This window comes from Trachurus japonicus, chromosome 14, assembly GCF_045865225.1.
Source record: "Trachurus japonicus isolate A0001 chromosome 14, Traja_1.0".
Classification (NCBI taxonomy): Eukaryota; Metazoa; Chordata; class Actinopteri; order Carangiformes; family Carangidae; genus Trachurus; species Trachurus japonicus.
This window is the reverse complement of record NC_140920.1, coordinates 22,499,121-22,511,831: the sequence shown is the minus strand read 5'-3', so window position 1 is coordinate 22,511,831 and position 12,711 is coordinate 22,499,121. Positions and strand designations below refer to the sequence as shown.

Sequence of the window (12,711 nt, the reverse complement as noted above, 5' to 3'; positions counted from 1 at the left end):
AATCTCACACAGGCAACCCCCACCCCCACCCCCACCCCCACCCCCCCAGCCGCCCTCCCTTGCAGCATCACATTGCATGAACCTGAAGTGGAGGGTGGCCTGCGTTGACTGTGTGTCTCTCTGAAGCACTTTGTTGCTCTGACTTCCTGTGTGCCATGGCTGAATGCTTAAGCAGGGAAGCGGGTGATGCTATGCTGGGAGACTTTATAACTCAGCAGTTTACTGTTCTGGCCAGCACTTGGGCTCGTACCCTTGGTAAAAGCCCTTCAGGTGAGACCGAAGGCTGTCAAACTCCATCAGCCGCTGTCAAACAGGCTGAATATTTTGTTGGAACTGACAGGTTGTGCCAAAGATTTTCTAAGATTGTGCTCAGATTGCATCAATTTGAATTAGTTATGCTCTTTAAACACTAAGCAGTTTGGGAATTAATGCAGTAGCTTGGAAAACGAAACGTAATGTCTATTTACGTCGTGGTTTTGACGACGCATTAACGGTTCGCTTGAAGCACGGCGAGGCCTTTAAGCTCGCAGATATACATGTCCAGGGGATTTAGGAAAAGCAAATGAGCAGCGATTCAGTGAGATACGTCTTCACCACAAACGAAGCTGTGTAACAGGATATAAAAGAGAAGAAATTCTTCCCTTTGTTGCACTTGATCTTCACGCTTCATTTTCCTCTGATTTTCCCAGCTTACATGCAAAAGACTGCCTCCCTCTCACTCCTCCACTCCCTCACTTACACACACCCACTCTGTCTCTGCCTCTCTTTCTTGTGCCGGATAATGGTAATTAGAATATCACCATGATTGAAATTTGGCAAAAGTTGAAGAGGAAATAGGTTTTCTAATCAAAAGCTGTCTCGTAGCTGGAATCCTGATGCTTACTTGGCTGTAAAATGTTCCTCAACGATGGCGGCCCGGAACGGGATGCCAGGCTGTATACCGAGGGCCAAACGCTGCACTTTCCCAGCAATGTTGGATTTTATACAGATGTCCCAGTTGAGACCGACTCATCCAGTTTTAGCCAGCTTCCACTCGTTTATTTGTGTCTTTTTTTCAGATTTATGGAATGAGAATCTAAACCCAACCATGCACCAACACAATTTACAGCATAACCTGTTGAATTACAGCAACAGAATGTTACATGGGATCTTACAACAAACTGCATTGTACCATGTCATTGATTATCACCTATTTCTGTCCAATAAATTGTGGGATTGGATGTTATTCTGTCCTGTAAATAAGCAGAACTTCACAAGATAAAAAAAAAGATAGACTGTGTTTTACCTCTATCCATACTGAAATTTAAAAAGGACTAATTGTGTGGGTGTGTGGGTGTGCACAAGGTGTCAGCCTCCTCCTTACTTGCAGAATAATGTTTTGATGTCAGCTTTAAAAAATAACCTTTTTTAAAGCCAATCTATTTTGCCTTTTGTAAGTTAAAATCTTAAAGTGGCTGCTACTGGAATCTTTCTGTTTGAAGATGGGGACAGCATGAATATGTTTCCTTTGCTTTCCTCTGTCTACTTTACAAGCATGCACCTCTATGCACTGAAGAAATGCATGGGGACCATTCAATTTAAATGGGGCTTTGAATGTTAACCACCCTCTGTTTTTTTCCCTTTCTCCTTCCTGCCCTTCCCACCTGTCCTCCTCTTCCGACTCAGGAGCTGCACAGTACCCAGGTAAGCTTTCCCCACGTCTCCTCCTTCTCCTCACCTCATCCTCTCTCCATATTCCCGCTTTTTCCGGCGTCTGTCTCTTTTTCTAGACATGCGTCCTCTCAGCGTGTTTGTGTGTAGCCTGTGACTAATCCGCAATCTCTTCTCCATCTCAGTTTCACTCCTCCTCTCTCACATTTAGATTTCTGTCTGCCTCACTCTTGTATTCTCCACAGTCCATTTCTTCCTGATCTCATGCTGCTGTCATTGCCGCTGACTGATGCATCTTGCCGTCGTTCTGAACATGGCCTAGCTGTAGCATCTGTGGTGTACACTGCAGTTAACCAGATAGCACAGAGACTGAACTCAATGATCTGAGGAGTTTTATTCAAAACAGCATTTTTCTCAAAATAACAAAAACTTTGAACAAAACCCTCCGTAAGCAGTAATAATGGGCTTTGTGTTCTTTTGCACATACGCTGTGTCCAAGTTCTTAGCTCGGGCTGAATCTGTTTTGCAGCTTTGTTGCTACTGATTCAGATGTTTGATCAGATCAGTTCCAGTATTTATTCCTCCTTATTGCTTTTCGCTTGTGCACCATTTTCAGTTTATTTAACTCTGAGTCTCTGCAGATATTAATGCTGCCCTTCACATCAAGATCTGCAGGTTTGTAGTCAAACTCAGTCATCTTGCATGTACCAAGCAATCGTCGCTAAACGAGCACTTAGAGGAATGGTGGGGATGTGGCTGCTGACAACAACCAAGGGCAGGGTGTGTTTGGACTGGCAGCAGTGTTGTTAATGCAGTTGTAGAAATGTGACAGGGCTCCTGTCAAAGTGCTAAAGGGTAAAAAAAAAACAAAAAAAAACATGCACACGCAAAAAAAAAAAAAAAAAAAATCCTGGCAGCAGTTCTGTCTGAATGTTGTCCAAGAGTAAGTACATGTTTGATCTTTCTTTCTTTTGCAGCCTGTGGTGTCTCCTGCAACAAAACATAACTTCCCCGCTTCTGTGTCCATTAAAATCACTACATATGCATTACATACTGTACAAACCATGCATGAATTACCATAATATCCAGTAACCTCCACTTAGCTATTCTTTTGTTCTATATTTACATGTATGTACTTTTTTTTCTTTACATGGTCATAATGGGCCTCCACAGACAAGAAAAAAAAGTGTGCTGTAAATCAAGTCATGTTGCTTTTTTAAATGCCTTCACTCCCCCTCTCCCCTGTCTCTCCTCTACCAAGCCTTTTAATCCAATTAGCAGTGCCAGCGACAGTTATTTATATGTACATGAATTAGAATTGAGCAGCGAGACATCCTCCCTTGGGGCTGATTGGACGGAGCCCTGTTCTCGGTCACAGACCTACGCCGCTGCCACCAAGCAGCGGCGGTGGCTGCAGGGGCAACGGAAAACTCATGCCAACGTGTGCCGTCAATGACAATCATCACCTCCATCTGATATCAATGTAAATATGAAAGCAGAGCCCACCTCCGCTCTGCAGTGAAATACTTAGACCATAATGTTTCATATTCCTAGTGTTTTACTTTTTTTTTAACTGTCAACACTAAAGAAATGTTGAACTGATCCAAATTGGGACACTCTAACAAGCTGTCTTCTCGGTGTGCAGGCCCATTGTCGATATATGTTTCTGTTGCATTGCGTTGCGTTGCACTGAAATACTTCCAAATGAGCGTGTAAGCTGCCAAATCAAGCTCTCATACCCTTTTGAACTATTTGCCAGTGATTGCAGTATTTCACAGAGGCAGAGGAAAAAGTCATGTCACAACGGCAGCACAACCCACAAAAGAAGCTTTAAAATACAATATTTTTTAAAATGAATTTTCAGAATTTATTCAAAAGTTGGATTCATTATCGATGCCTTTTTTAGTCCGGTCAGGCAGCGTTTCATTTTTACAGTTTGTTAGTCTGCAGAGTCACTAATTATTAGTGCTGGGCCGTTAACGGCGTTAACGTGCTGCGTTAACGTGAGACTCTTATCGCGCGATAAGAAAATTATAGCCGTTAATCTATTCTCAAAGTTGTCTGGGGGCTGGGTCAACATGCACCTTGTACAAAGCAGGTCGTGGAGCTGTGCACCGTGGACGTACACGAAAAAAACAAGAGTCACACCGAATTTCCCTCTGCTGTATTTTTTATTTCAATTAAATGACAGGTAGACCGCTCGGTTCATTGTAAAACATTAATTTATTGACGTAACGTGGTGATTTCTGTACAGAGCCCTGAGGCTGCGCTGCTCTTCTGTCCAGTAAGTTTCACCTTTCATTCAAACTGCGGCTTCCACAGTTGTTAGGTTTCATCAATGAGACCAACATTTATATATTTAAAAAGAATTAAACCACCGGCGGAAAACCTCTAAAAACCTGCGGGTAAGTTACTCTGCTCGTTTTCTCCCCGCAGGATGCCGACGGCGACGCAGGCTGACCGCCACGTCAGCTGACCGGTGTCACCGGAGGCAGCTGCGTCTGTGACGAGCTGCTGCTGCTGCTGCTCCCGGTCGGCTGCTCTCACAACGTCGGAGCAAACAGGCGTTATTTGGATAAACTAACCACAAAGTGGGGATCTACACGGTTAGATTCCCTCTGAAAAAATATTAAAACGTAATAAAGTGACATATTAACAGCTCCACAGCGGGAATTAAAACAGCTGCTTTACCACTGTCGCTTGGAGCGAATCACACATGTACAGTAGCCTACATAGTAGGAGTCGTTACATCCGCGCATGTTGGAAAAAGAAGAGCGTCAGGTGCTGCACAGCGTCAGGTAGCCTATAACTTCATATGAACGCAGCTCAAAGCGACCCGGTGCCTCTCGCGGTGACCAAGCTCAGATAAATACATTGGATCAGCTGTAGCACTGCGTGTCCTCCCGCATAAAGCCGCAATATACCGCTCCTATAAAAAAAAAATAAAAAAAAGATGCACTCAGACTGTCTGCTTCCCAGATGAACAGCTGACATGTGGTCAAGACGTACAGAGACCTGTCACAGTGTCACCTGTGCATTGATATAAACTTCAACCTCAGACTGTCTGCTTCCCAGATGATCACACAGGGAGATCATGAAGCTGCTTGTGTGATGAGTGTGTTACAGAGTTCTGTATCAATGTTTAGGTTTATTCGTCAGTGCTATGTTGTCATGATAATTAATATATGCTGAGAAACAAGCTTGTAAATCAAACAAATCCTACAGGAAAGACCAATTTATGTTTAATGAATCAAATATTGTTTTGGTCATAGTAATTGATAATAAATAGGCTATGTTTAATTCTCTTCTCTTTTTTTTGGAGGGGGGGGGGGGGCGCACAGCTGTTTATTTTTCAATAAGGGGGGCTCACTCTCTCACACTTTGAAAACCCCTGGGTTAGAGCCTATTATGTTATATATACAAATATGAATTTATCGGTATCGGCAATGAGAACCAGGAAATTATGGGTTATTGGTAGAAATTTTTCATATCGTGCATCACTTGAATGCCTTCATCAGAATTCAAATGAGCCATTTTAATCTAGATTAATCTAGATTAACTCCAAGATTGCAGTGAGATTAATCTAGATTAAAAAAAATAATCTATGCCCAGCACTACTAATTATACACTTACAGTTACTTGTGAGGCAATTAAAGAAGTGAAAGTTGCCTTCTGTTGGCTCGAATAAATAGAAATCAACTCCAGAGTTCCATTCTGATTGCCCTTTATTTATTCTCACTTATGAATAAGAGCCAGTGTTCTCCAAATTTACAATAAATATAAATCAAATCAAATGAATAGGAACATGATCGAGAGGTAAAAAATAAAACAAAACATGAAAGCACAACAAAGAAGCAGTTTGTTGTGTTCTTGTGTTGCATGTCCAGACTCAGACAAAACACCAATTTAATGTAAATAAGACTGAACATTTACTATAACTGCTCTTAACAGGCAAGCTGATGAAAACAGGCATTAAGCAACACGAAAACAATCAGCATCTTTGTGACATAATACATAGTACAGAGTAAAAAAACTTCACCTTTAGTGCGGGACATAAAAATGGCAATGCTATGGTGTTATATTTTACTAATAAATAAATAATGTGGTTTTCACAGTGTAAACATGGTGTAAATAGTAAAATTCCAGAAAACCCGAATTAAAAATGTTTTAATAAATTGTTATAGTATTGCCTTCATGTTGCTTCCTTATGGATGACTTAGATGTGAACAACATGACATACGTATTTCTTAAGAGCAGGAAGTGACAAAACTGGTCATAACCGGTCAGGAAGTAACAATCAACAATACCTTTTTTACTTGTGTAAATATGATTTTACAGCAGAACAGAACTTTCAAACAATAACCACTATTTATTTTAAGAACGCATGGATGGCATTAGTTATAAACTTCACTCTTTATTAATGAAGTAAATAGAAAAGGTATTTACAGTTATTAATAACAACATGGATGCAAATGAAAGAAAAATAGCATTGGGAAATGTTTAAGCCGGAGTACGACTGCAGAGGAGTTGTAGTGCCTAGCAAGGCTTCTCCAGTCTGTGGAGCTCTGCTGGAGGGATGAACACCATTCCTCTGACAGACTCAGCCATATTTCTTGTTTAGTTGATTGGTGGTGGAGAGCTGTTTTTTAATCCGACATCTGAGGGAAATAGCCAATCATAAAGTTCTGAAGAGCTGCTTTCCCCAAACAAGCAATTTAAATATGTCACTTCAGGCAACTGATTAACAAACAAACATGCACTACATTCAATTAAATCATTATTATTAACTCGGGATTCAGGAAACTTCTCTTCCAGCTGAGAATGATGCTTTAGAAATATACTGCATCCTTACAAGAGAACACTAAAGGAAACATTTCTGAGCATTGGCCATATTTGGTCCAGAAAGGAAACAAAACATTTCCTGTTGTCAAAGGTCACAGTGCTTCCTTATATGACCTGCCACAACGGACAAGACTTCTCTTTTCCTGCGTGGGTGACTCATGCCGGCTCTATATGCCAATCAATAGAATGGAAGGCATGAGGGGATGGAGGTGGGCTGAAGGACGCAGCAGTTAAACACTGAGAGTCTTATCCATGTGTGCACAGAGAGGCTCTTTAAACACACAGAGACACATGCGTGTGTGTGTAGTCAGACACATTCACACATGCAGAGTACAGCTCAGATTAATGACTGCATCAGTCACATGCATACAGTGTTTGCTTGTCATTCCTGTATGCTTTTCTTTTATAACACAGGTTCAATTTCCCAAGCTACTGAAGCTCAAACAGCGTTTCTTCAGAATATGTATTCAGCAAGGTCATCTCTCACAGTGCCAGGCAAATTTCCCACCCACAGGATGTGTCTTTGCTATTGCAATGTCAATCGTCCCCCAGTCCAATGCATTGCAATCTACATTTGTCAATACATGAGCTGCTTTGAGCCAAACTGTGAGCAGAGGATGCAGCTGGTTCACTGAATAGACCTTTTTTTTTTTAGGAACCTGTTGACTAAAATGTAAAGCTTATTCAATCTTTCAACTGGTGAAATGAATAAAGTCATAATGTATGGGAAAAAAAATGGTGTGCCAGTTTCCAGCTTATTAAATAGTATTTCATTCATTCATACGAATTCTACCACTACTTATTGATTTACAACAAGAGGGAAATTGTGGAAGTAAAGTTACAGTAAGACAATGAAGAAAACAAAATGTGGATGATGCGGCAACTGCACACAATTAAAAAAAAATATGATAGAAATTTGAGTTTAAAGGGAGCAGAAAGGTTGGACAAGCTGCCCTTGTCTGTACTGAGGTACACAGACAACTCAGTGAACGCACCATCTGCTTAATATGAACTAATTCTAAAGTTGTTAGTACTTAAACTCTACCCAGGCAGTAAAGATGGAACTTTCAAAAACAGCCCATAAATGATTATTTTCTTTCTTCCCTGTGAGGCTAAGTCATATTCAAGAGCAGTTTTCAATTGCAAAATCAAAACACATGTATTTGAGTATTTTTGACAGTTGGGATAGTGTAAGTGGGATTGATGGAAAGTACAATGCCTCTTTTCACATTAATACAGGAACATTTACCCACTTTAGCTCATTTTTGTATTTGGCTCTTGGACAACAACATTTACGAAAGCACAGAACAAGATAAAGCAGCTTCTGGATGCAGACAACTATTGTCAGTGGGATCAGTGCATTGTTGGTTTTTGGTCCTATGATGGGATTTGTCAGTGGTGAAGTGGGCATACTCTTAATTCAAGCCCCATTAAAAAAAAAATCTATTTAAAAGCAGGCCTCCAGTGAGGGACAAATGCCCTGTGTTATAAACAGTGACATGTAGGCGAGGACCACTCTTGCAAATTTAGTTCACCCAGAAGTGGGCCAGGCATGTTTGTCACATTGTCACTTAACTTCTGCAGCTTGACCTCGGGGAGTAAAGCTCATTATGAAATTAACATTAGCAACTGCTCACAATAGTATGCCGTTACTCTTCCTTATTTAATTTTTTTTTCCATCCACATGTGAGAGTTGGACAGCCATTCTTTCACTTTCTCTGGGCCACGGTTTTTGTTTCGTGAATAGAATTGCAATAGCATTTTCAATAAAGTATATTTTCATTCCTGATTGCAATAATCTGCAATACCAAATGGAAAATTAGAGGGCGTAACCTACACCATATATCTGCTTATACCCTGTATTACACCACTGGGATTTTTAGACAATAAGAAACATATAGAACATCAGGAGTAGAAGAAGAAAAAAAAAATAGGACTACTGTACAATTAAAAGAAATCTGATTTAAGGAAATCTGTTTTATTGTATCTGCTATGAAAATACAGTTAGACTCTTCAGGTTTCCACAGACAGTCCCCTCATTTATCACAGGTTATAAATGTCCTTGGGTTGTATTAGCCTAGAATTTACTGGATTCAATCCTACAGTACAGTACAGCACGGCCGCCACTTGTTTCCTCTGGAAAATTACCCCTGCGCATTTGCATTCATATAAGAAGTCAATAATATTATCCATGACAGAACACAGCATGGCCTAAGATGCTAACACCTTCTTATTGCATCTCCTTCACTGTTCTGCTTTATAGGCAGAGTGTGTGATCAGTTATACTGAGAGTGTGTTAAAATCTAAATGGTTGAACTTTGACCACAGACACGTCTTTATCATTAAGGAAAATGGCATAGCTGTTACAACCATGTTGTGTTCTAATTAATCTATCAAAATGACATGGTCTTTTTAAAGGAACTTTAACTATAGTCTTGCCTTTTTTTTACAAGCAAATAGTCTTTTCCTCTAGTTCCTCACGATCACCACCTCATTTTACCAATATGAAAAGTATTGCGACCTCTTCACTGATGGTAGGAGGTTGTGGAAATATGCTCCTGTAACAAGCTTACTTACTTTCTTATTTTAACTGGCATTCATACTTATGTAGCAATATTGTTTACAACATGTCAACATGGTAATTAAGCGTTGTGTTGATAGTTGTCAGCGTCTCGCTTCTTAGAGTGCAAATGTGCAACAAGAGAGACTAAATATGATTTTTCATCTCAGGCAATGGTTGCATCAAATGAAGGAGGAAGATGATTAATTATGAATCAAATCAGGTTCAATGGGTTTATACTGCAATCATGATTTTGTATAATTCAACTTCAGCTTGATATTTACATTGTAGGGTGGGATTAGATATTCATTCTTTGATTAACAAACGTAATAATATGTCATTTGTCAACAGAGGGCCACATTCATCATATGATTCAATTATTTGTCTTAATTGAATCATAACAATGTGCAGCCATCTGAGAAGTGCAGAATTATACCTATTCTGCAGAAAGAGTTAACTGCAGTTAACTCTCCATCTCATGAAGTTTAGTGACAGAATGAGAATTTAGAGTTTAGAGAATGATCCAGCCTGTCTAAAAGAATTTTGTCTCCAGAATTTCTTCAAAACAGAGTATCAGTAGAAAGGAAACTTCATTTTAGTACTTGAATAAAGAGCTTGAGGTTATTGTGGCAAAGTTGCATCATTAAGATCAGTGCGGTGGGGGCTCCACAGTGAAGTTTCAAGAGCTATTTGTTTCCTAATGAAGGAAGTGGAACAAGTGCATCGGAAACTTCAAAAGAAACATAAGTCTCAGTAAATGCACAAAAAAGAGAAGCTGCCTGCCAGGAAGTAGAGAGAGAGACCATGTTTCTGCTCTCTGCTGTATATTATATGCACCACGCCATTGTTTTCTTAGAATCAATATTTTTTAATATTAACACTTAATACAATAATGACACGTGTGAAAGGGGGTGCGCCTCATAGCGCCGACCCTGCAAAGAATTGCCACCGATGTTTCGCAGCTCCGTCTGGTTTCTGTCTCTTTCAGCTCATATTTGGGTGTCACCGCTGTGAAAGTGTGAAATTTACTGTGAAATTCCTAAGTGGACATTTTGATTAAGAAGAAAAATGTTTAAAAACCAAGCATGTAGCATCTTCTCCTGGCCAATTGTTTCTCCACCGAACAACACAGCTCTTTTGATTTTCGCTTAAATAGTTGATAAATCGGATTTACAGAGATGAAGATCTAAAGCCTCTGTGATTCTTGGTAAATGACAACAATGTAAATCAACATAGCATTTTAGCCATATTGTTGTCTAGATAAATGTTGTTGTTTTTTGTGGACCAACAACATTCCCGCTCACATTTTCCCACTCCATTATTAACATTAACATCTCCAGAGACTGCTAAATGTCAGTTTTCAGTGTTACGTTTTTTCTTACCATTGTGTTTGGAAATATGAGAAACAACAGCTCAACAGTGTCTCACAGATATACATTTCTCTCACACAAAGGCTACTGCCATGTGCTCTGTCTGTGACAATGCAAATGCAAAGTCTTTCATCAAGAATGGTTTTGAATTATTTTGTCTTCTGCCCACTGCTCTTCCTGTATTTTCAAGTGGAGCTGCCGTCGCTGAGGAGAAGCAACAAAGGTCACTAATGCCTCCTTTCAGACTGGCTGGGATACTTTGGCTGAGTCGTGCCCATGAGCGACTGCAATCAAAGCTATGATTCATGCATAGCTGGGGGTATACATACCCAGCAACAGGCTGGATGTGCTGCAGGTTTCCTAGTTTATAGAAAAAAACATCTGTTGCCTGTAACTTATCACCTAACGAGTTCATTTGGTTTCTTCTTTTATGGTTCCAATCCACTGCAATAAAAATGGCACTAAATTACATCTCTATAGTAAAGGGGGTAATAACATTTGATTGCTATGTGAAAAAAAATGGTTTAAATTTGTAGCAGCAGCTGGAAAGTGTGTAGTAGTGGAGGGAAACTTTGAAAACATACAACCTTGTATGTTACGCAGGGGCTGCAGAGGAGAGAGTGAAAATGGCTATGATCTGTCGACTTAGGCCATCCTCAAAAATCCCTCTTCTCTCATGATATATACAATATCGCTGCTATCTCAAATTACTGGCAGCCTCTTTTTGCATCATCCAAACTGGCATGCAGTGAACTTGAAAACAACTTTGGTCCATAGCATTTCTGATATCATTCAGCCAGCTGGAGACAGTTTGTCTGCCTGCTGTCAGCTTCAGACCAGAGTCACAGCCATGCCTACACACTGCTCAGTCTCCAGTCTGCTGTGAATTTAAGGTTCAGTCAGGCTACAAACGTCTTTGTCCATATATGATGGTCTAATCTCACTGACGTTAATGCAGCTATTTGAAGGTTTGCCTTTTGCTGTATAACCAGCATTAGCATTAGCAGCTTGACCTAGTCTGATCATGAGCTCTAGCTAGCGTTGCATTTACTCGGTATTGGAAAGTGACTAGATGGGTCATATCAGTGTTTGCTGGTAAGCATGCTATACTGTTGCCTCCCACTGCTGGAGTTATCGATATTAACACTATTGATTTATAATATATACAAAGCTTCTAAAAAGCTAGAAACTAGAGTTGACTTTTAACTCCCAAAATCTTATCAGTTTGTCCTCGTGTCAAAGTGAGTTCCCTAAAATTCCTTTAAAGATTGGATTCAAAAGGCCAGAACTGCATCTTATGAGGTCACCACAAGATTGACCTTTGACCCCCAAGCAAATGTCGATGCCCAGACTGAAGAGTTTCCTTCCATTTTTGTTTCTACAGTATATCCTTCACACAGTAATGGGATGTACATACAGGTGCACAAAAAGCCTTCAGCTGTTGCTGTCCCCGAGACATAATAGTTTTATAACCAGTAAAGATAAATAAAAAATGACAGCCAACTTTGCCAACAATGAGAAGTAACTTTAATTTTTGTCACTTCACTTGAGTGATATTAAATGTATGTACTTGATGAGTGAATAGAAGCCCATCGGTGATATGTTTTGCATCATGAGCCTCTTTAGAGTGCTGGTTATTTGACAGATGGATTGCAGAGGTGCTACACATCCCTTAGACCGACACCTTTGTCATCAGTTGTTTGTCACTTGTCGTGGCGCCCGAAGAGTAAACCTGTTTCACCCAGCGTGTGTCAGGAGATGATGGTGTGATATCCTCTTTCTGCTTCCTCATGCACTTCTGCAGCTGCCTGACTCAACATAATATCCACACGAGTTGCTACACATTAAAAATGGTTGAGTCAGGATGCACAGTAGCCCTACAGCACAAGCTGTTTTTCCACCTGCACTCTCCTCTTCTTGTTTTGGAGGTGACTTATACGATAGTTTCACCTGTAAACACTGCACACTGAGAAAAAAGCATCAGATGTGAGGAATCTTATGACTTAACGCCCCTTCCATGTTTTCACTCATATTATTTTACATGTAAGATGATGAAGAGGGAATTTGTGATTGGAACATCTGGTTTATGGCAGATATAATATACAAAACAGCACCATTACTGAGAGGACCTGTGTTGTCAGTGGTCACGCTCATACCTCCATGGGACATTGCTTATATGAATATTACAGTTTTTATTTTGAAGGAGTGAATTTTAATATAAAGGGGTAGGTGTAAATGTACACAAGATTGCTTGCCAATACAGAGCGACAAGTCAGTGTTTCACCTTAT

The 12,711-nt window shown here is 40.1% G+C and overlaps 1 protein-coding gene across 6 annotated transcripts in view; it reads left to right on the top strand.

Moving 5' to 3' along the window:
• Positions 1–12,711, top strand: part of cadm1a (cell adhesion molecule 1a) — a 382,219-nt gene that overhangs the window by 261,762 nt on the left and 107,746 nt on the right. For 5 of the 6 annotated variants that reach the window (XM_085798376.1, XM_085798377.1, XM_085798372.1 and 2 more), the window contains exon 2: positions 1,666–1,683. The exons of the other annotated variant lie outside the window; for it this stretch is intronic. In XM_085798376.1, coding sequence (XP_085654502.1) covers positions 1,666–1,683 — 18 coding nt within the window. The remainder of the gene's footprint in view (positions 1–1,665; positions 1,684–12,711) is intronic. 6 annotated transcript variants of the gene reach the window in all.